At 37.2% G+C, this 25,400-nt stretch overlaps 2 protein-coding genes across 2 annotated transcripts; both read left to right on the top strand.

The window, feature by feature from the left end:
* The first annotated feature begins 1,707 nt into the window (after nucleotides 1-1,707).
* p2ry10 (P2Y receptor family member 10) lies at nucleotides 1,708-7,872 on the top strand. Its single transcript, XM_058397867.1, has 3 exons — nucleotides 1,708-2,039; nucleotides 5,381-5,597; nucleotides 5,835-7,872. Exons 2-3 carry the CDS (start codon nucleotides 5,416-5,418, stop codon nucleotides 6,703-6,705), a joined length of 1,053 nt encoding a protein of 350 aa, XP_058253850.1. The 5' UTR covers nucleotides 1,708-2,039; nucleotides 5,381-5,415; the 3' UTR covers nucleotides 6,706-7,872.
* A 5,311-nt stretch (nucleotides 7,873-13,183) lies between these two features.
* gpr174 (G protein-coupled receptor 174) lies at nucleotides 13,184-24,164 on the top strand. Its single transcript, XM_058397048.1, has 2 exons — nucleotides 13,184-13,552; nucleotides 22,040-24,164. Exon 2 carries the CDS (start codon nucleotides 22,287-22,289, stop codon nucleotides 23,304-23,306), a length of 1,020 nt encoding a protein of 339 aa, XP_058253031.1. The 5' UTR covers nucleotides 13,184-13,552; nucleotides 22,040-22,286; the 3' UTR covers nucleotides 23,307-24,164.
* Nucleotides 24,165-25,400: the final 1,236 nt, after the last annotated feature.

Raw genomic sequence — 25,400 nt, forward strand, 5'->3', positions numbered from 1 at the left:
CTACACAGTTAAACTATGAATGACCCCACCTGCACCTTTTTACATCAACGCTGTAAAAATAAGAACTTTAATGTTAATACACTGGAAAAATTGCTTTGACTTTATAGTTGCTCTAAAGTACCTACTGTAATACTCAAGGGAGCTGATTAAAATAGTTACAAGTGCTTCGGTGAGGATTTAAATCAGCATGAGCTCAAGATGACTAATTAAAATCTGCATGATTTACATAGATGTAACACAGTAAGAAAGAGACTTCATTGCGAGCCTAGTGTATGCTAGGGGCGTATACTATTTCTGTATCTCAGGCTGTCTTTTTTGGATTTTTTGGAAATTTGGATTTTTTTATTGTTTATAATGAAAAACACCAGGGAAATAAAACGGTTCATTGAACAGATATACAGTAATTACAAACAAACCAAGAAGCTCAACTGCTGATAAATCTCACATAATCACGCTCGGATGCCCACACACACACACACACACACACCCTCTCACACAGACACACATACACACACACACATACTTTCAGTACAGTACTTCAGCACATGATTGAACATACTTTTTTGAGTATAATTAAATCATATTTAAATAGTAAAATTACATTACAGTAAAATAAAAATCCAATGCATATCACACTAGCAGACTGAAAGCAGCCAAATGTTTAGTCAGGGAAAGTGTCTGAGATAAAGGAAACCAATATGAATTCACTGCTCATTTTACCTAGTATCTTCAGTTTAATTGCTTGAAAGGAAACAGGATTTCGCAGCTCAGTATCTAAGTAACTGAAATATGTACAGATAAACAATTAGCTAGCTGAGTGAGCTAGATTGTCTAACCAGATTTCTGGATGTTTTGCAGTATGAAAAGTATGATGTATCAGTGTTTATATATATATATATATATATATATATATATATATATATATATATATATATATATATATATATATATATATATATATATATATATATATATATATATAAACACTGATACAGCCTATAGGTAACTATGTAAGGGCCTAGTTAACTATATAGCTAGAAACATGTATGAACTAACTAACAAATATAGCAGGCAACCATAGAAGCATAAGTTAGCTAGCCAGCTAATGATTTTTTGTTGCTAACCCAGATGTTGTTTACATCAGAACTGTTCACTTGGTTACTTAACATAATTAGTTGTAGACATATTTAAAAGTAATATAGTAATCTCTCTAATCTGTCTGTTTTTCACCAGATGACTTTTTCTTTTGGTTTAGAATTACTACTACAAGTAGCAGTACATTTATTCAAGTATCTTGAGAGGACTAATTAATAATGCAATTAATTTGTTTAAAATGTTAAACCAATAGTCTCTGTAGTCAAAACAGAATATTAAAAAATAAATTACCATCGGAAAAGGACTTCATCACAGTGTCATAGTTAAGCTGTGCTTACTTTAAAGTAAACTGATCATCTGATTTGTCTTTTAAGAACATTGGACTAAATGACTGAACCTCTGACATCATGTGCTGTCAATTCTAGAAGAAAGTTGCTTCCAACCATGTCCCAAAAAATAGAGAAGTCATAATTATTTATGTTATTATTTCACCTTCATGAGTGTGCCTCTCTTTAACAAAGAGACAGCATGTGAGACTTAAACAAACTAGTAACCGGTCTTACAGCCACGCAGTCAAAGCTCAGAGGCATGACACAAAGCCAAGCTTTGAGGAGCAGCAGGGAGTTAAGGTGTTACATGAGCAGCAACTCTAATAGGAGATAAATACCCTAAAAATGCATTTGTATCTTTTTGGAAGCTCCATGCATTCAGAATCTAGATTTGTCTGCATTTCTGGAGTTTATTTCAGACACTGTTAAGACTAGAATGCGCTTGAGAAAACTACCAAACAGATAGCACAGACTGGCAAAGCTAAAAAAGACGCCACTTCCTCTTTGGAGACGTGAAGACAAAACAGTAGCACTTTCGCGCGCACAGTTCAGCATTTGTTATCAACAGTGTTGGAAGCCACACAAGCTGAATTCGGAACTCTCTGCACCTGAAAGGTAGGGGATTCCACAACACATCCCAGCCACAGCAAAACTAAAAAGGGAACTATATGTGTATTCTTTGTGTAGTTGAACATACAGCTCTTAATTGTAAATTTGACAAGGTAGCTGAGAAAGAATTGTTATTCCCGGAGTTTTTTGACAAAAGGGGTATGCAAAGATTGATTGTTTTACTTCTTTCTTTGATAACCTGCTCATCCTTATAACATCAAATGCTGTGTTGTGACTATAAGGCAGTTAGATATAAAAATAACAGAACAGTTACAGCTTAAATTAAAATGGTTTAATTTTTTTAAAAATTTTTTGCTTTTCTGCTTCACCAATGTACAGTCTGTATTCATAAAATATTAACAGTATTCCATGTCAGTCTCATGAGAACACGGTGAAGTGTATAACATGAATGTGAGCATAAACATGGAAGTCAATTCAAAAGTAACTTGATGCAGAAGATGGCTGTGGATAGAAATGCCTTCAAATCAGTTTCTGAGAAATGACTCAAATTTTTAGAGTAGACTAAACTGCCATGCTTGGCTTTTGAAAATCACGGTGTACAATGTGCAGAGAGCAAGTTCCTCAAACGTCAGTCACAGAGCAGAAAAGACATTTTGTTTACAGTGAGAAGAAACAAAGGACGAAAGCACTGAGTCCATTGCAAATGCTAGACTGAAATAAGAGATGCATTAGGTCTTGATGCATCTCAAAAGCCTCATCCCGCATAAACATATACAAATATTACTGCACCAGCTTTTCACTAGCAAAACACCTTGTTTTCATCTGCTTTCAGTCTCCGTCATGGAGACTTGCGGCTTCGCTAGCACTTAACCGCTATGACCCCCTCTTTCTGAAACCAGTGCCGGAAGGGAGTTGGCACTTGTAAAAGATAATTTAGCCTTCAGCTGAATGACAGGAACCTTGCTTTCCTTTCTTGTTCTGCATACATGATAGAACTAATCACTGTTCACAAACCACACACCATCATCAATGGTTATCATGGACAATTGTGCCATGAATCACTAAAAAACAAGTAACCAAATGTTATTTAACAGCTCAGTAACAGATTTAACAAGATTTGTGCATATACCATTGACTCCTTATAAGCTTTTTTAAACAAACTGTTAATTTCGCATAAAACTCTAATACAGTGCTCCTTTCAGTTTTTTTGTATTGTAACAAAGGTGTAATTATTGATTTTAATACCATGCGCTGTACAGTAATTATTAACAATTATTTTAAAAAAAAAAAAAGTCAAAATTTCAAAATGCCATCACTGAATATATAATAGTTTTACATATTAGTTTTATTATTTCTGTCATATTTTTGGAATGTAATGTAGAGATTGGGTTGTTGTGCATAGGTTTAATTAAAACAAGGAAATGTTGTATGAACAGTGTATAGCATATAAACTTTTAGACTGAAGCAACAGGAAATGATGTGGTAGTAGTGTGCAAACCTTATGAGCGGTGGGGGCTCTGTTGCAAAGGCACATGATCTGATCTCTTACCACAGTACAGCACATGGCATATAACTGACATTATAATAAGCACATGGCATAACAATTATAACATATAGAGTCTCTTTAATTACAACTTGACTGTATTATCAACTAATTACTGATAACATGACTGAAATCTTACAGGTAATAATTACCCACACATTAATCTTAAAAATATGATTGTAATTTATACATTGTACATTTTAAACTGTATACTACCCCACTGATGAGGCCAGTAAGTGAACAGTGGGTGGGCTTGAGTGAAACAGGGTGGCTAAAGCTTTGAAAAGGAAACTCAAATGTCAGCAGTCATAGAGGACATTGAGTCAAAATGCTTAATTATGTTGGCCAGTTTCAGAAGCCCACTTGTGTCCTAATTCACTTCAGTTGACAGAACATGTAGTTCTGTCTACACAAACACACCCACACACTTTCATTCCAGCCATATTGTTAAATGACTGGATACTAAGATGTGCTGATTTAGGAGAAACATTACTCTCTGTCAGATCAAACATTATTCGCAATGACATTTAAAACAAATTTGTTAAACTTTCTTTTATTACAGTTAAAAATGAATTTGTTTAAGCCTTGCACAATGCATTCCTCAACAAACTGCCATTCTGTGCGTTGAAGGTTTATATGGGATTATATATTGTGAATCGACATAGATTTTTGCCCCAATCCTTAAATTTGTGGTTGCATAAATTTTCACTCTAATTCCCTCCCCCCACCAAAGGGTCATGTGATCCCAGTATAAATACACCTGTTCCTGGAAAACCCCAGAATTTGCAAGAGGACATATGTAAACAAACAGCAACATGGGGACCAAGATCAAGCTGCTATCCTGAACAATAAAAAAAAATATCCTGTAACCCCTATAACACACCAATATCAAAAAAAAAAATTTTAAAAAAATAATTTAATTTTTATTTAATTAATTACTTAAATATATCAGTTATTATGAATTCATTTACTTTACTTTAATTTCACTGTATATAAGATCAATCTGAAATCTTAACTAACACAGGTATATTGTGAGAGGAAAACAAAAAATCAGAAAAGATTTTTCCAGTAGTTATATATAGTTAGTATACCGAGCCCAAAATCTACATTTTTCAAACCCGTGTGGTTTTTATTAAACCTGAAATTGACTGTATTTTGATGCAGGCAGCATTATTCAATACTAGCAACATATCCCTGTCAGCCATTTTGACAGGGTTTCGTTCTTGTTTTCCTCTCCCTTGAAGGGAACACTCATTTTAAAACTAACTGCTCATTGAGACCAACATGTACTGTTTAATGGGAAAAGACCACAGCCGTAGCTGCATACTCTGCATACTAATGAAGTTCAGCACACCCACATGCTTTCTCCACTGCATGAGAAAACCAACTTATTTATATATGTTTATTTATATACAGTACAGTGTCTAAAGGTAGAATTATATTAAGATAAACATTTCCGTTTATGTTTAATGACTAACCCTAGACATTTCTCACAGGCTTTCTTATCTTGTATTTAGAACATAATAGCACTTAATAGATAGATTGTCACCACTTCAGTAGAATGTTGTTATACAGATATTATGCAGTATATTATAAATAATCATATTTTTACATAATCACTTCAGTCGACGTATTCTTGTATTCGACATCTCCGCCCTCACTGTAGTTTGTAGCCTTTTTGTACCTGATAAGGTTTTAACCTTTTAAAGTGATTTTAAATCAGCATGTAAATCATTCACGTGGCCATAGCTTTAAGGATATTGCACATGTAATTGCTTAAAATGTGTCTTTCAGTGTGTGGTAACAATGATTTAAAGGGTTGTTTTTTTTTTTGCGTTTCCAGCTAGAAAGAGCTCAAATAAATGACTCTACAGTGTCATGATGTCCTCCCAAAATGCCTCAGCTGTTGGGGTCAACAACTCCAGTTGTTTACAACAAAATGCAGATCAAAAGTGGGAAGAGAGCATGAATAAACTCTACACCTACGTCTACCTGTTCATCTTCATCCCAGGCTTACTAGGGAACAGCCTCGCTCTCTGGATGCTCTGTCGCTTTATAAGGTCAGTTTTTCTTAAATTGCTTTCTCATAAATTCTCTTACACTGTTTTAAAGATCTGCTATGTGAACTACTTCATGCACCCTCTACTTACACAATGACTGTAAACCTGTGTATGCCTCATCAGAACATTCTGACTCATGATGTTTAATACATTACATTCAATTCATGCTGCTTTGCAAGCAATGGCAGTATGAAACAATCTATGAGAAAGTCACTTGGTTGCTTCTGTAATTTACAGCAAGAAGACTAAAGCCATCATCTTCATGATCAACCTAGCCATCGCTGACCTGGCCCATGTCCTGTCCCTGCCGTTACGCGTCTACTACTACATCACTCTCACCTGGCCGTTTGGAAAGGGTCTGTGCTTGCTCTGCTTCTACCTGAAATATCTTAACATGTACGCTAGCATTGCCTTCCTGGCCTGCATCAGTATCCAACGCTGTGCTTTCCTGATGCGCCCGTTTTGTGCCAGACAGTGGAAGCGGCGCTATGACGTTCGCATTAGCATAGTTGTGTGGTTGATTGTTGGTTGTTGCTGCTCTCCATTTATCTTGATGAGAACCACCCCTCAAAACAAGACAGCTTCCCTCTTGAAGAACACAACAAAGCACAATGAAACCTGCTTCAAGGACTTGCCCATGAGGAAACTGAACATAACAACAGCAGTGGTCATAATGTCCTGTGGTGAGCTCCTTGGATTTGTGGCCCCACTGACTATCATTATCTTATGCTCTTATTTCATCATTCATTCTTTGAAGCAGAGCTTAAGGCCTGGTGTCTCGGTTAACGACAAAAGAAGAGCCTTGCGTATGGTCTTAGTGTGCACCGGTGTGTTCCTCTTTTGTTTTGCCCCCTACCACATCAACTTCATACTGTACATGATGGTTTCACAGGACATCATTAAGCAGTGTTCTTTGCGGCAGGCAGTTAAACAGTTCCATCCAATCTCACTGTGCATTGCCAGCCTCAACTGCTGCCTGAATCCACTCATATACTATTTCCTTACCACAGAGTTTCGGCAGCAGCTCAGTCGCCAGGGCAGCTCTATATTACGAGGACGGCTGATGAGTATGGAGAGCACCTCCTCATACAGAGACGCGCTTTCCTGATAGCCATAGAGAGCACTTCCTCCTACAGAAAAGCACTTCTGTGATGAACATACAGAGCACTTCCTCTTACATAAAAGCACTTCCCTGATGACCATGACGTGCACATTTTTATAAAGAGAAGAAATTCCTGATGAGGAGGGGGAGAACATTGCACTCTACATAAGTTAAGCTCCCTTATACATTTTAATGATATCTTCAGGTATACATTAGTATGCTGAACTGTGACTTCTTGACTTTATGTCTGCTCCAATTTTAATAAGCAGGGTTTGGCCCATTGTTCCTTCCTCTGTCCGTCTGTTCTTCAGCATTGTAGCCAATTAGCTCTGCGCAAATCATTTAAAGTTCAGCTCAACAAATATCACCTTAATATAACCTTACTGTGATGCTGAGCTCAGAAAATATGGTGAAAATCCATAAAAACAACACAACACAAAATTAACACATTTTTGCAATAAACAATATACATCACACAGCAAAAACCTTTCTGGACAATATCAGAAGAGATACTGTGACAAGATTAAATTGATATTGACTTAGCTGCTGAAAAACAGGCACACAAATCTGCTTTAAAACATCAAAAGTCTTGTGCAAGAACTGCATAAAAACTACTTTGTCATATGTGTCACTATTCAGCATTGATAGCTGAAGATACAGGAAACCACTGGACCAAAGCCAGACGTGGTCAGAGACTTCATTGTTTTGCACTCCAAAGCCGTTCTACATTAAAATGCATTAAAGAAAATGTTCATATTCTAATACATGGCCTTTGTTAGCAACCCTAATAAAAATATGCTCAGAATATTGATCTTTAACAAGCATGCTGTAAATAAGGACTTATTGATAGAATACATTCTTAAGATAATACAAAGCTGAATACAACAGTATTCTGTGTCATAAAATCACTGAAGTAGTAATAGACTTTTATACTACAGTCATTTTGATGTTGCATTCTCTGTTTTTCTGGTGTATTCAAATAAAATTTCAAATATCTCAATCATCTTTATCCAGAGGTATGAACTGAAACTGAAATGGTTGTAAGCACCAGTCTTACAAGAAGCTGTAAATAAAATCAGGTAGTGCATGGTTTGAACAATGTACATTTGATAAATACAATATTTGTCTGGGTTTTTATTTAGACTCAAAAATAAATTTGTAATGTTGTTCAGATTTCATGAGTTTATTTTCCACCACCCTGCCTCTAGCAATTACCCCAAAGTTCAATAGAAAGTGAGAAATTACTTATTCTTGCCGTGACTCACTCATCCGCTTGTTTTTGCTTCGTGTACATGTACACTGTAACATGTACAAATGAAGGAAGTGTGTGGGCAAGCGATGCACATTGCTGAAATGTGCCATATTTCACTTCAAACTGTGTAGAGGCATCAGGCACATGGACTGAATGCATAAAGTAAACTCTGTGATAGTGATGACTGTAACAGCTGAACGTGAGCCAAGCCTTGAGGTTAACTGTTAAACCGTCACTTCATGAGAACACACACACACACACACACACACACACACACACGTTTGAGCTTCGTTTGTTCACATGCAGCAAATGGACACCATATTAATACAGTGAACAATGTTAATGACCTGAACAATCACTTCTATGTTGAATCCTAAATTACCTAAATCAGGTTCTTCTTTTGGGGATGTTTCCAAGTAGAAACTTGTTTACTCATACATAGCTAGTGTACAGTACAGTGACTTTCACCTGAGCACCAGATTAACAGGTATGATTATGGATCTGTACTGCACATATTATGTATCAATAAACATACTGCACAGCTATCAAACTTCAGAAAAAACTGGTATTAAGAAATAATAGGAGTAAGAGAGTTTGTGCAAGCATCATGTCTGTCAGTGGACACAGTGTTAACTTGAGACTTGGAGTTTTATGTTTCATTTACTCAGTATAAAGTACATTATTCAGTAACATATTACAAGAGTGTAGAATAGAAGTTCCAGAGTTACTCATGGCCACAATTACTACTGACTTACACTGTAAATTGAATCTGCAGCATCTTAAAGCTGCTCAAGAACCAAACAAAAGGGTGACATAAAATGGCACATGTTACATGTTTCTCACCCTATGGTGTAAATGTCACAGCACTGTCAAGGCATATCATATACAGTAAAAATGTTTCCTCAGAGCTGACAAATGAAACTGAGATGTTCCTAAATAAGTTCTAAAAGTATCTTAAGTTTTAAAAAAGATCAACATCTCTTTCATTTTATCTTCTGCCCATCTCCTGTGAGTAAAATAAGCTATGGTCTGGGCAACAGGAAATGTATAATGAGAACATAGTACATCTTCATTTTAGCTGTGTGTCAAAAATAACCCAGTGGACTTTTTGTGTGAATAATGAAACATCATTTTTGTGGACTTTTTTATCTGAATAATGTCAATACTTAATATAAGCCATAGCTGTGTTATTAATCCATTGTCTCCCGCTTATCCAGAGCCGGGTTGCGCAGACAGCAGTCTAAGCAGGGATGCCCAGACTTCCCTCTCCCTAGCCACTTCCTCCAACTCTTGGAGGGGCGTTCCCAGGTCAGCCGAGCGCTGCACCAATCTGTCTGTCAATCTCACACTCCATCCTTCCCTCACTCGTAAACAAAACCCTGAGATACTTAAACTCCTCTGCTTGAGGTAGGAACACCCCTCCAACCTGGACAAACGACCATTGTCCGGTCTAGAACCATGGCCACGGATTTGGAGGTGCTGATCCTCATCCCAGCCGCTTCGCACTCGGCTACAAACCGCCCCAGTGCATGCTATAGGTCCTGGCTCGAAGGAGCCAACAGGACAACATCATCTGCAAAAAGCAGAGATGAAATCCTGTGGTCCCCAAACCGGACTTCCTCCAGCACCTGGCTGTGCCTAGAAATTATGTCCATAAAAATAATAAACAGAACCGGTGACAAAGGACAAAGCCCTGCCGGAGTCCAACGTGCACTGGGAACAGGTCTGACTTACAGCCGGCAATGCGAACCAAGCTCCTGCTCCGGTCATACAGAGACCGAACAGTCCTTAACAGAGGGCCACGGACCCCATACTCCCAGACTCGGTCGAATGCCTTCTCCAAGTCCACAAAACACATGTGGACTGGTTGTCCAAACTCCCATGAACCCTCAAGCACCCTGGAGGGTATAGAGCTGGTCCAGTGTTCCACGACTAGGAAGAAAACCGCATTGTTCCTCCTGAATCCGAGGTCCGACTAAAGGTCAAACTCTCCACTCCAGTACCATGGAATAGACTTTCCCTGGGAGGCTGAGGAATGTGATCCCCCTATAGTTGGAACACACCCTCCGATCCCCCTTCTTAAAAAGAGGGACCACCACCCCGGTCGCCCAGTCCAGAGGCACTGTCCCTGACCGCCCACGCTATGTTTCACGCTATGAGTCCTCAGCCTCTGCTTCCTCTATGGAAGGTGTGTCAGTGGGATTGAGGAGGTCCTCGAAGTATTTCTTCCACCGTCCTACAATATCCCCAGTCAAGGTCAGCATCTCTCTACCTCCACTGTAAACAGTGTTGGCAGAACTGCTTTCCCCTTCTTTTTAATTTTTAAATTATAGTTATATGTTTCACTGTACTTTGTCTGTGTTCTGTGTAGCACCTCTGGTCTAGGAGGAACGTTGTTTCACTTCACTGTGTGCATCTTCTGTATATGGTTGAAGTGACAATAAAGCTTCTTTGACTTTGACATGACTTGAGGCACCGGACGGTCTGCCAGAATTTGTGTTATTAATATTGCTGTCTAGTCCAGTCTAGTTTTATACGTAATTTCTTCATTTTGCTCACTCTTTATAATAATAATAATGATAATAATAATAATAATTATTATTATTATTTTCTCCTTAATATATTATTAACTCCTTAACTTATATTTAAATCAATTTATGTGTTTTTTATTTGCCAAAGGTTGATAATAAAAATAAAATGTCTAACACTTTCAACACGTTAATAAACAATTATAAACACATTTATTCATATTTCTAATAATGTCAGACTACATTCACAGTGCATCAGAAGACATTCTACAAAAAATAAATGGTAAAATATTTAATCTGCTGATGAAGTGACTATAGGAGCAAACAGCACTTTAAGCACTCAATTATTTGACAGTGGAGTGATATATACATACATTGTCTGTATCACTTATCCTACACAGGGTCATAGAAAGCATGGGGATTTGTGGTAGACATCCTGAACTAAATGGTAACCAACTGCAGAGCACAATCACACACATATACACACACAACACATGTCTTTGTACTTGGAGAGGAAACCAGAGTACCTGGAGGAAACCCATATGCAACATATGGAGACTCAAAAAATCAAAACCCCAATCCTGAAGTTGGTAAGCAAATCTGTTAACCTCTTAGCCACCATGCCCACACTGTGTTGGAGCTTTCATGACAAATAGCTAAGAACACCATAACATAATGGGAGGCAAATCATAGTTTAAAAGAGGACACATTGTGGTGCAGGTCTCACTGGTGCATCTGTGACCAGAACAGGAGGTCTTTGTGAACAAAGCACTTCTAACAAACGTGACTAGCAACGCAAGCAGAAGCTGTCTAAAAGGGATGCCCAGGTACTAGCCCATATTGTAAATAAAAAATAAAACACCAAAACTGTTCATCTGGAGCTCCATAGGGTCCATATGATTTAGCCAAACCGTTGGTCACCCATGCCCATGACAAATGTTGGTTTCAATGTTGCCATCAGCCAAAATCTTGAGCTGTGGATATTGTAAAACATGCATTGTTCTCTGATGAGTCCACCTTCACTGTCTTTCCCACATCTGGGCAAGATACCATGTGGAGATACCCCCAAAGAAGCTTACCACCCAGAGTGCTGTGTGTCCAGAATGAAGCACAGGGATGGATCAGTGGTAGTTTGGGCTGCAATTTTACAGCACTCCCTAGGCCTACTATTTGTGCTAGATGAGTGTGTCACTGCCAAGGACTACTGAAGCATTCTGGTGGACCATGTGCATAGTCACCTGCACAGTCACCAAATCTGAATATTTTTGAGCCACTTTGCAATGTTTTTGAGAAGTCAAGAAAAATTTACTCTATTAGCATCATGTAATGACTTGGCCACTTTTCTGCAAGAGATATTACTGATGCTCTATTGGCCACAAAATGAGGTGCTACACCATACTAATAAATTATTGTGGTCTAATATGAATTCATATTTATATATAAGAATATTATATAAGAATATTATGTATTAGAATACAAGAGCAAATAGCCAAAAAAAGGTTCACTGTATGTGAGCCAGGAAAATATGCATGAAATTGTCACTGGACTATAATTCAGGTTTGTGGAGGCTAAGGTAATAAAGTGCACGCAAAATCGTGAAGCGTAATAAAGTGCATGGCATTTAGATTGTAGTGACCTGTAGTGACATCTTATGGCTGAAATGAAGAAGTGTTCCAAAAAGTAGTCCTGAATTGTTTTGGGAATATATTTTCATACACATATCCTTAAATAAATACATGAAAAAATATATATTATAATTAAATTAATTATGTAATACTTATTCATTCTGCTTTTTCCTGTAAATAAAAACACTTAGGGACATACTCTTATCAACAATATAATCAACGGCTGGATGCAGGGATGTGGCTTGTTACAGCTAACAATCTGAATGCATCCTGAAGTCATTTATACTGCTTTTACAATTATTTACTAACAATTGCTGTTTAACTTTGTTCAACTGTTTTATCTTTTTTTATTAAAGCATTACATAATCTTTTATCAGGTTATAGTTAGTGGTGTGAAATGTCTGAAAAACACTCACCTTCCTTTCCTCATCTCTATAATCAAAATGCATGCAGCATGACTAACCACAAGGGGATGTCCAAGTCAATGAAAATTTCTAATAAATCTGAACACTGGCAAAGTACTAAAGTGGGCCATTGCTGTATGCAGACTGACAAGCAGGCAAACTGACATTGTCCTATGAGAGGTTTATGGAACTGTTCCTTTGGGTATTTGATTGCTCAGATATAAGGATAAGGAGGTGCTTCATAGCTTACATCTTCTAACAACACCACTACCACCACCACCACCACCACCAACAACAAAAATAAATAAATAAAATAAAATAAAATAAAATAAAATAAAATAAAATAAAATAAAATAAAATAAAATAAATAAATAAATAAATAAACCATATCAAAACCTTTTAACAGCACAACAGAAGGTTGACTATTGTAGTGGGGTCCAAGTAGATTTCCTATATGAATTTAATAACCAATTCATCATCAAAGAAACATTAGAGGAAACCCTTTAATTTAAGTACACTGAACTCATAATGTAAGTGACAATATTCTTGTTTCTAAGTGACAATAAGCACACTAAACATCTTTCAAACACGGAAGAAATGGGTATCAAGAAATAGCAGAAGTAGGAGAGTTTGAGCAAGTGTCACGTCCCTAAGTGAACGCCCCCACAGTGGGGCAGGAAACTCTATCAGAAGTGATAAACGAATGAGTGTGAGGCAACAAACAGCACCAGAAACCACAGGGGTGAAGATGAAATGAAAGAGAGACAATCGTGAGTTAAAAGATTAAATATATTACAGAAGAGCAAAAAAAAACAAAAAAACAACAACAAACAAACAAACAAAAAAAACAGAGACGCACATATCAATTGAAAGAGGAAGTGTGAGTGAGAAAGAAAGAAAAAAAAACTAAAGGGCTTGGCTGCCTCAGTCATTTTGCATTTAGAGTTTTGGTTTGAGATCACATGGATGGATTTCACCTTGCACTGAGTTTTCCCTCCAACTGTTTTATAAGAAGAGAAACACATCTGCTTCACTAGTGACACGGTAAGACACCAAGTTTTTAAAACAGTTATTATTATAACATCAGTAGAGCAAATGTGGTTGCATGAGGATAATCTGAGGTAGAGGGTAAAGCCTTTCACGAGGTTTTGCTCCCAAAATACTGAAGAATCCTAAACATTTCACTACTGCCCAATTTGGTATTAAGGGACTGGGGGAAGCAGGGAGTGGAGAGATAGGGATGGGATCTGACACTGGCCAAGAAACAGCCAAGATATGGCTACACCAACAACCCTACTGAGAATAAGATCTTAAGCATCATTCAGTTTTTTTTCTTACATTTTTAAGTGAAGAACTGTTTATTTGAAGGACATTTATAGTGCCTCACTTACCAGAACAATTGACAATTGACAAATAGAAAAATATACAATGACATTATATTTTCTTTAGGACTGGATGTCCTTCATATAACATCATATCCTGTCAAATGTTAGAAATTTCCATTGTACTTAAAATTGAAAATGAGTGTAGACCCTGCCTGGCACTGGCTAAACATCTGAGAGATGACTCAGTCCTTATAATGTTAAAGAAAATTTCCAAAATTACTTTTAAAGCTTATCACACTATGATGGAAAGTAGAACTGGTTACCCAAATCTACAAATCTATAGCTTCAAAATCTTATTATCTTATCATGTTCCATGGCAGAAAATACTTTTCAAGAGGTCACAAATGGAAAGAAAAGTGATTCATTTGATGAGTGCATGTGTCAGACTCCCACAACAAAAGTGACACAGTTTACATGGGATTTCCCCCACAACATCTTGATCAGATCAATTAAGCCTCAAACTGCTGTGCCAAATGGGTGTGTGTGAATTCACCAATGAATATTTGCTGTTCGGACATGTAGGGGAGAGAGCACATTGCTTCTCAGAATGATCTGGTTGCCTTTTGGGTCAGGGGAGAAAAGGCCAAACAGAAGGATTCATTTTTGGCAGCCTTCAGTAGCTCAGCCCCATGGAGCCTGCTTAAAACATCCTTTCTGGCTCCTCTTTCCCCCACATACTATCAGCACGGCTGTCTGAATTCTCCAGAGTATCCTTCATCAGTGAGAGGCCTTCTGTCCCTCAGGACAATGAAGAGCTCATCTCTGTTGCCTAAGCTAAACAACACCTCTGGATTAAAGGGCAGATGAGGTTGATGAAATATTCCACACACTATGCAACAATAAGAAAAACATCTGGTTTGCTGGTCAGATTGTGAGCACACTGAGGAGTTGTGAGGTGCTGAAACCATACTTAATAACTAGTCTGAGTTTCTAGTCATAATGATACTTTTCCAATTTTATGCAATTAAACAAAATTTCCAAACTGAAATGTACTTGACTATTTAAAGTATCAAAATTGGTTTCAGAATTTAGGTTCATAAGAAATAAAACAAATTCTAAGCACATCTGTTTAATACATACTAATCTTTAATATGATCAAGGCTAGCACAAAGGTTATACTATGCGTACAAACTGGCATGGTGAGAACTATTGATTGGCAAAGAAAATCTTAATGGTATTTACAATTTGTATGGAATATATGGAATGTATTTCAATGTGCGTTGGAAAGCAAAGAGCCTTGGAACTCATCCCATTATTTCCAACAAAACCTACTAAAGCCAATGTTTCATTAATTTCAAATGGTGAGAAATATAAAATCTACCTTGTCTTCTAGGCTATGCATAGCATATAAAATACACCTATTTACAATCATACCTGCATCTATAAAGAAATAAAATCAGTTGCAAAGTTACACTCAGTCTGATCTCTGCCTGATCTTACCAAGCCATTTTCATCTGTATAATTACTGTTTTTTGTTTTTTACATGCTTTTTTTTTTTTTTTGCTCTCCCTGGTTCTGTGAAATTTTGGATTTGCACTTGCACTGTTACTCTGTTACTCATACATCCCCTACCTTGCTTTTTTGTGATTATTTTTTTACTTATCAATTTTTCTGCCTGTTTCTGCCAATTAAACTTTCTCTGCAATTGCACCCATATCCAACATATTACTTTGCCATCAAAGTACGTGCAGAACAGTTAACCATGAGGGAATATTCAAGTCACAGAAAATCTCAAATATTCTGCTCATAGCAGACAGGGTGATATGGCTGTATGGGAGAAGGTACGCAAACTGACATCATCCTATGAGAGGTTTATAAAACTGTAAATTTGGGTTTGGGTTTTATCACTCACCAGGGAGCAATGCCCCTGCCATACTTCAATCTGTGTCTTACCAGTCACTCATATTACAAGAAAATATGATTTTCAAGTGGTGTCTCTATTTTATTAATGCTGGTCAACTTCAGGTCCACAGGCAAGTTCACTGAACTGCCTTCATTAAACTGCACTGAACAGCAGACTGACATCACACCACACTTAGAACTGCGGTCTTATGGCTAGGAGCCACTCCCTCAATTAACTATATTTACCATCTCACTCACAACAGCAGACTTTGGAGGCATACATTCAGGAAGATTTGCAACAGGGGTGCATCTGACATCTTCTACCTCAGCTTGCATCTTTTGTTGTAGAAAGGGAAAAGTCTCAGACTCTGCATCAACAATCACGGTCCAAGTACTGAAAAATCCTTTGGTCTCTGCTGCCCTTTATCAGTTGTGGTCAGCTCAGATCCTCACCAAAATTTAACCTCAAAAGTACATACATCGATCAGTGAATGACACTGATTATCTCCCCATCATGGCACCTGTTAGTGGGTGGGATATATTTTAGGCAGCAACATCGAACAGTTTGTCTTTAAAGTGTTTTGATGTGTTAGAAGCAGGAAAAATGGGCAAGTGTAAGGATTTGAGTGAGTTTTAACAAGGGCCAAATTGTGATGGCTAGATGACTGGATCAGAGCATCTCCAAAACTGCAGCTCTTGTGGGGTGTTCCTGGTCTGCAGTGGTCAGTATCTATCAAAAGTGGTCCAAGGAAGGAACAGTGGTGAGTCGGCAACAGGGTCATTGGTGGCCAAGGCTAACTGATGATCATGGGGAGCGAAGGCTGGCTTGTGTTATCTAATCCAACAGATGAGCTACTGTTGTTCAAATTGCTGAAGAAGTTAATGCTGGTTCTGATAGAAAGGTCTCAGAATACACAGTGCATTGCAATTTGTTGTGAATGGGGCTGCATAGCAGTAGATCAGTCAGGGTGCCCATGCTGACCCCTGTGCACCTCCAAAAGTACCAACAACTGGCATGTAAGCATCAGAACTGGACCAGTGAGTGCCAAAAGAGTTACCATGGGAAAAAGACAAGATGACCAAGAAAAAGCACACATATCCTTTTGGCCAGTTCCAAGTACATGCTCTTCCAACCAATAGTGTGTGCCTACCGCCCTACAGCACATGGTATCTCATTGAATATGGTCCTGAGGACCAGTACTTGATGCCATATGCCAACCCAAGCCTATGCCATAAATCTCATACCTCATAATCTCAGAACAGCCAGAAAGCACAGGGCCTCATCCTAGGGGAAAGGCCTAGGAGAAATAGTGCTCCCAAAACAAGCACTTTCAGTAAAGTTGATCTGTCTGTGAACTACCTTTAACATAACACACCTTAGCCTCCAAACATGGCCACCATTTCTGCCTACATTAACTTAGACCTATTTGATATACCTAAGTAAACTGAATTATACATCACTTAGTTAGCAAACCACTCCTTCTATTCTGAACAGACAAGGGCACAGTGATGATACAATCTCTTTATGATCACTTTTCCCAATGAATGCAAACAACCTCAAAACCAAAAACACTATAAACAATTATATGTAACAACTAATTATTAATTTACAAGACTCTAGGTTCAATTGTACTGTGTCATAAATATGCCTTGTTAACCTTTATTAAGCATTAATGAAGAACTGCGTCTGGCAATAGCCAAGCTGCAAGTACTTGGTGGCACACTATTTCAATCTCTTTGGAGGCTCTAGCATCCCTAGTTTGATCTAGAAATAAATAACCATGGAAAAATTTGAAAATGGAAATGACTGAATGCACATGAGGATGAACATGATCCTAATGTATGTACAAACATACTGTAATACCATAATCTTTACCTTGAAATTCTGGTACTGTAATGTCCAGAATAACTATTTGTGAATGTGCTGGGTATGAAAGAACAGAGGGAGAGTATACAGAGGCAGGTGAAGTTGTGCACTACATTGGGAGGGAAGTGGTTGCAGCTGAGCTAGAGGGTAATGATGGGTGAGGCACACCTAAATCCTGTTTCCCAAACAATGTGACTCAGTGCAACCTAAAATAATGCTAATCCAAGGCCCTAATTTATTATATTTACAGCATTTGGCAGACACCATTATCCAGAGAAACTTACATTTATCTGATTTGTACAACTGAGCATTAAGGGCTTTGCTCAGCATCCCAGCTTGATGGTCCTGGGAATCAAACTTACAACCTTCAGTAGCCCAGCATCTTAACCACTGAGCCATCCACTGAACCCCTTACTGATACGCATTGTGAATCTGGAAACCTGAATATTTTGGTCAGTGGGAGGAAACCAGAGACCACAGAGAAACATGGGGAACATGGAACATGTTAAACTCCAAACATACAGTAACCTATTTTCAAGGTTGATGGCAACACTAACCGCTATGCCAGCCTCCTTTTTCACTGTTTATATAACTTGCACTGAAGCCATTACTAAAATATTGGCCCATATATTACCAGTGTTTGTGTCATGTTTTGGGACTGGTTGTTGTAGACAGTGAGGTTTGGGGAGTCACTCTTTTTAATATTCTGGCCTAGCTGGACAAGGGAATAAACAGGCTGTCTGTAATGATAAAGCATAAATAATGCACTCTTATTTCATTTCATGTGCAAACAACATTCATGAATTAAAAAAAGGGGTCATTTTTAAACTGACAAAGTCATCCTGACATGGTGGAGTGAAGTAGGCTGAATTTAGGCACAATGTTATTACTAACGCAAGATTGCCTGGCAGTACCTTCTGAAATTTTGCAACACATTTCAAAGTAAGGGATAGTGCTTCAGAATCATTATAAGATTAGCAAAGCTATGCTATTTATAAATGCTAAATTTAATTGCTATTTTATTTAACTGTTTTCTGCCAGCTGAAAATGAAAAACAAACCTATTTGTAATAGAGATTAGATTTATTTTTTTCATTTTTAAAGTGGAGCTCTTTTTTTTTTTTTGCATTTTCCAAACAGATCTGAGGACAGTAAAGTGCTTCTTAGTGTGTGTGTGTGTGTGTATGTGTGTTTACCCATAGAATTATAATTATTCACAACTGTTTAATACTCCTTCTATTTAACACACAGGGGTACTAGAATAGAACAGAACAGAACAGAACAGAACAGAATAGAATAGAATAGAATAGAATAGAATAGAATTACTTTATTAATCCCTGGCACGTTAAGTTGTCTTAGCAGCTTGGTAAAAATAAAATACAGTAGCGATACAGAAAACAAAAACGGATGATAAGATAGATGATAATGAGACAGGGCACAGAGTAATTAAAAAAAGAAGGTCAGAGTGCAGTGGGGATGCGATACGCAGTGTGAGCATCTGTACAGTAAAAAAGTACAGAAATACTGAGGTAGTAATTTGAGCAGGAATAGACAGATATGTTAAACCTTTTTCTGTCTGAGAGCTACTTTGACTAAATGAAGGTGGCCAAGAGCTACTCATGTTCTATTATAATAACATTTATTTACATAGCTTGTTGGCATAAACCAGCTGAATAAGCCATTTTTGTGTGAATCTTTTTAGTAAAATCAGATATCATTGCATTCATTCACTTGAATTCTGTTACTTACAAGTCCTCAGGCACATAGCCTGATGGCCTCAGCAAAACTGAAAAAGACTCTTTTCTTAAACAAAAGTAACACCTTTGATATTGAAGGTAATGTTAACAAATGTATTGGACTTTATGCGATTAATTAATAGTATTTTATGGCAATTATATCCAATTGCAATGGGAAATATTAAACAGTACTTTACTATGAAACACCACCTGCACTAATAAGAATTGTCTACAGAACAAACGCCCTGCATCTTCCTGTAGCAGGATAGATTTATTCACTGGTTTTGTTTTGCTAATGCTTCCATGTATGGTCTTCATGCTAACTGTGTGTGAAATTGATTGATGAACGACAGAGTATGATACGGGGAGTCAGATTTCGACAGAGGAGGGGGTTTATTGAGTCAATTTGATTTGATCAATTTATACATATTCTATGAAACTTCAGGCAAGCTACTCAGAACTGGGCACTGGTAGCGTTACACTGTAACGAGCTACTGGTCGCTCGTGAGTGATGTGTTGGAGACCCCTGTGCTAGATGGACTAATGTGCAAAAAAAACAAAACAGATGACAAAAAAATTTTTACATTTTGGTGATTGAGGCTTCGTGAAAAAGCTTTACTATAATCTAGTTTTTTCCAACATGCTATATATAAGTGTATATTGCAGAAGACATACTTTTAAATCAGTGACCATAACCAAAAACCAGAATTGTCATTAACCAAGATTTCCAAATTACATGTCCACAAAGAAATTCCTGTTACAGCAAGATTGACGTCAACAAAGAAATGCAGAAGAGTCAATATTTTTTCAGAAAAAAGACGAAATAGAAGTACAAAGTTTCAGAAGAACTAGGTCTTAAATAAAAACTATAAAAATATTTTAATTCCTTTTAAAACTGTATTTATATTTTTAAAGCAATATATATATATATATATATATATATATATATATATATATATATATATATATATATATATATATATATACATGAAACTGTACAAAATGTACCAGAGGCTTCTAGTTACTGATTTTTCATAAACACAGTCACAGTCACACCAAATCTTGGCTTTTTTATTTTGTTTTTTTACTGTGTACTGCTCTTTATCATTATCGTTCTTTATCATTGGCAATGTGAAGCGTTTTCCCAGGCAATTATACATATAATGATCTCTATGGTCTACATTAAGCATTTTTTGATCAAAAGATTATATGAGCTGTTGCATACGTAGGATTAACATTTGGACGGTTTGTAATGCTGCATTTTGAGTATTGTGGTGTAGATAAAATACCATAAAGATTGCTGAGGAATTTCTAGTAAATAAGACAACAACCTATGTAATTCTTTATAATTCAGCTGATTTCCAAAGTAAAGACAAAAATCCTCTGCAACACGTGTCTAAGCCATGTACCAATATTCTCACTGCTGAGACAGAATTCTTTTTCACTCTGTGCCCTTGTTGGTAAATGGTTTCTGGATTTTTCATAATATTCCCATCAGAAAAATTTCCCACCACATTGCTGTGGGCTGTGATTTCCAAAAACATAATTGCTATGAAATGTCAGAGCAAGCTCTACATTAAACACTCATTTCCTGGTTAACTTATGATTATTAAGTAGATCAGGGTTTTTCTTTTATTTATTTAAAGTACAGCTGTGATACTTGAATAAAGCAGAAGCAGCTCTTTCATTTCAACAATTTGCTCGACTTTCTTTAGCCCTAGAGTTAGTGTTGGTTTGTGCAAGCAATGCTTTTTGTGTTCTTGGTTCAGTGTGGTTGTAAATTCTAAATAAGCAAATACGAACAGCTCGCATAGACTGAACAAATGTGTGCTTTATTTGTATTCCATACTGGATCAGTACACAATTTTGTCCTTCTCGTCCTAATACCTTCTCAGCACACTCCTCACTGCAAAGTTTTGTAAAGCAACCACAACCGACAAACATATTGTTTAAGCACGTGCAAAGCATGCGGGTGCAAAAAAAAATGTTACAGGCAGCTGTGAATATGGAAAGTCCCATTATGCTAAGGTGTGAAGTGTAGGAGGTGGAGTGTACTTGTTTTAACATTCTGAGCCCACAAACTGACAAACACTAAGGTTCATTATGAGAAAACCATTTAGCTGCAAGCCACATGCTGCTCACAATAGTGCAGCTTAATTATTTATTTATTATTCAACAGAACATGTACGCACAGTGGTTGTAACTGAAAAATGATGGCTGTGGTTGATTAATTATTTACACGATGGACTTCAATTAAAAAGCGCACTGACAGAGCATAACATTTGAGAAGGTCTGAGAAAAAAAATGTAAATGACAAGTGATGGTTTTCTTTAAAATTAAATGAGAATTAAATACAGATTCACTAACTGAGGTCTGAATGAATATTTTACGAAATCCTCTATGTTTACCATGAATGAAGCATGTACTTCTTAGTAATTGAGTAACCATGAGGAAAGTGTGAGAATACAAGCACAGTATCTGATGTTTTCCCCGTTTTGAAATATGTAAAGAAGATGCAAATAAAGGATCAGTCATTTGTATCAGTACCACAGTCCTGCTCCAGATACTTATACCAGCTGTTATTTGACCATCATTTATGCAAATTCTTGGTTCAGAGCATATGTGATTGGCCATATGAGGAATTTGGTACCTTCCCACTAAGTCAAACTGTTCCTCATCTGTCACTGTATGTTTTCTTTCAGGACTGGATACACTAAAGTGACACCATGACACCGCTAGGACATTAAGACGATTGCTCCATCCCTGTTCCTTAGGGAAAAAGTCAACACTGGATGGCAACCTAATGGAACAGCATGACTTTTTTTTGCACCAAGCTTGGATAATATATTTGGGGCCACAGGTGTGTGAGAACCTCAGTGTAAACAAACAAGGACTGACGTCCCTCAGTGCTTTAGAGCAGAACTACAAATCTGGACCAATGACAGGAAAATGAGTGACAACGCTTCTGCATGTGGAAATGAAACAACAAACGATGATATTAGAGAATATCAGCGTTACACTTATGCAATCATCTACACAGTAATCCTGGTCCCAGGGTTAATCAGTAATGTTTTGGCACTTTGGGTTTTCCATGTGTATGTGAAGGAAACAAAGAAAGCTGTGATCTTCATGATTAACCTAGCCATTGCTGATCTGCTCCAAGTGCTTTCGTTACCTTTGCGCATATACTACTACCTGAACAAATCCTGGCCGTTTGGCCATGCTCTCTGCATGTTTTGCTTTTACCTGAAATATGTCAACATGTATGCCAGCATTTACTTTTTGGCATGCATAAGCATAAGACGCTGCATGCTTATCATCTATCCACTGCGATATACAGCAACAAAAAGGTGGCGAGACCGCACATGGTGTGCAATAGGCTGGTTCATCGTGTGTGTTGGATGCCTGCCCTTTCCTTTGCTAAGAAAAAACTCTGAATTTCTCAAGATGGGAGAATCTAAGATCTGCTTCTCAGAGTTACCTATGGTGAATTTATCCATGGCAAGTGGAGTGACACTTGTCACAATGGCAGAACTCACTGGTTTTCTGTTACCTCTAGCAGTGGTCCTCACTTGCACATGGTTAACTGCTGCAAGTCTGCGTGAAAATAACTGTGTACTTCAAGATGCTGGAGAAAAGCGCAAGGCTCTCAAGATGGTGCTGAGCTGTGCAGGTGTCTTCCTGATTTGTTTCATGCCTTATCACATAACCTTCCCTTTGGACTTTTTAGCCAAATCGAAAAAGCCAATAAGCTGTGTGTTCAAGATTTTCATCCAACGCTGCCATCCTATAACCTTGTGTCTGGCCAGCTTTAACTCCTGCCTGGACCCCGTGATGTACTACTTCACCACTGATGAATTCAAGCGGCGTCTCTCAAGACCAGAGTTGGTAGAAAGCTTCCATTTGCACCGCAGAATCTCCTGCTCAACAAATGAGGTGAAAATGCTGCAGTCTGAGCAAGAAGGATGAATATAAAGACATTAACTTTATTAACTGTAGGAAAGACCTTACTGTTGTCACTAACATTAAGGGTAAGATCCCACAACAACTGCAGACAGTGAGAATAAATACAAAAGCTACTTTTTATTCCCATAGTCCTCATTCAAGGAAATGACTGAAGAACATTTAAAAATATGAATAACCTGCACTGAGACCAGTAATATTGTAATATTAATATAGCTAATGCTAAATATTTATGAAGGAATGTGCCCTGATTATTGAGTGTTGTGATGCTAAAAGCAGTTTGATTCATGCATGTTTAGAGAAGATTGTGTCAAGACTGAGACCTATCGTTCTTCTTGTAAATGTGAGAAAATAATCATGTGTAAGTGAAGAATTGTGACTATTAAATTCAGAAAAGGTTAACACAAACAAATGTTTTTCTTTAACAAGAAAAAGAAAGCGTGGTATAGCTGAATACAATGACAACGTGGAGAACATTGCCTACTGTTGTCTACTAGCTGCTGATGTCTACATGTCTTATGGTTAATGTTACCCATTGCTAGGTACTTTACATATGCAGACAAAGTGCAAGTTTATTTTAAAGTTACAGCTTGGCTAGAACGCGTGAAAATGATCTTTGAGGGGATTTGAATTTAATAACCCAATGTGCTGCAGTTTAAAGCAAGGACACAAAACAGAGACAAAAAATAGAGAAAATAGAAAAGCGAAGAGAAGAAGAAGGAAATATCCCCAGGCAAAGTGAAACTGGATGCAAAATTCACTACATGACTGACTACTTGACTATTCAGCATGAATTTTCCTACAGACAATACGCTGCAGTGGCAGACATTGCCTGCATTGTTCTGAGGCAATGAACTTTTTTTTTTTTTTGCAATGGAGCATAAATATTGCTCAATTTAATAATAATAATAATAATAATAATAATAATAAAGAAACTAGAAATATGAATTAAAAAGAACAATATTAAAGAAAGGCATTGCCTCTGGCTGCACAATATAAAGTTCCAATGTCTCTTTCAATGTTTAAAATCTTTACTAAAAAAAAAAGGGGGAATTCAAAGGCTACTGTAACAGTATAAATTGCAGTAAGTATTTTTTTATATTTATTTAGGGTACAATTTCCTCAACTTGTTAGAATTTGATTCAAAACTCTGTTATAACTAAGTTTAAAACATACACTACCAGTCAAAAGTTTGGACACACCTAATTCCATGGTCTTTCCTGAGGTTCATTTCTTTCTACATTGTAAAACAATGCTGAAGGCGGCCGAAATACACAACAATGTCCTTTGAACAGTTGATATTGAGATATGTCTGCTACTGATGCTCTGTAAAGCCTTCATAACGGCTCTAATCTGAGGTGCTGTTAATTGGTGATTTCTGAGGCTGGTAACTCTAAATGAACAACTTCTCTGCAGCAGAAGTAAGTTTTGGTCTTGCTTTACTGGGATGGTCTTCATGTGAGCCAGTTTCATCATGGTTCTTGATGGGTTTTGCAAATGCACTTGACAATACTGTTCTTGCAAGATCTATTCCAGAACACCTGACCTTCGTGTCTTAAAATAACAACTGACTGTTTTTTGTTGTCATTACATATGGATTACTTAAGTCCATGTGTGCTATTTCATAGTTTTGAAATCTCCAGTATTGTTCTCTAGAATGTAGAAAATAAATCCCTAAACAAAAAACATTGAATTAAAAGGTGTCCAAACTTTTGACTGGTAGTGTAGTTGAAAAATCTTCCAAAACACTTTCACCACACACACATATGAGAGAGAGACATCATTAACAAATTTCTTGCTCTCATTATACATTGAAAATGTCCTTTATGTCATTAACAAAGTGGTTTGCTGCTGTTGTATGTAGTCTTAGGAATGGGTGTCAAAAAAGGTTTCTCTAGCTGATACGCAAGCAAAGCAGAAGCAAAAGACTGAAAGTGGTTATTATGGTACAGCATCCCTTGCAGCCAAAGTGCTCCAAAAGATTAAAAAAGGAACTATTACGTAGCAGTCTTTACAGCCTTGTACAAAAATAACCTAATAGATTTATTTAGAGTTACTTGCAATTGAGAGAGGAGCTGCCTTTCTTCGCAGTATTTTCGA

The sequence above is a fragment of the Hemibagrus wyckioides genome, linkage group LG08 (genome assembly GCF_019097595.1).
Source record: "Hemibagrus wyckioides isolate EC202008001 linkage group LG08, SWU_Hwy_1.0, whole genome shotgun sequence".
In the NCBI taxonomy this organism is placed as follows: domain Eukaryota; kingdom Metazoa; phylum Chordata; class Actinopteri; order Siluriformes; family Bagridae; genus Hemibagrus; species Hemibagrus wyckioides.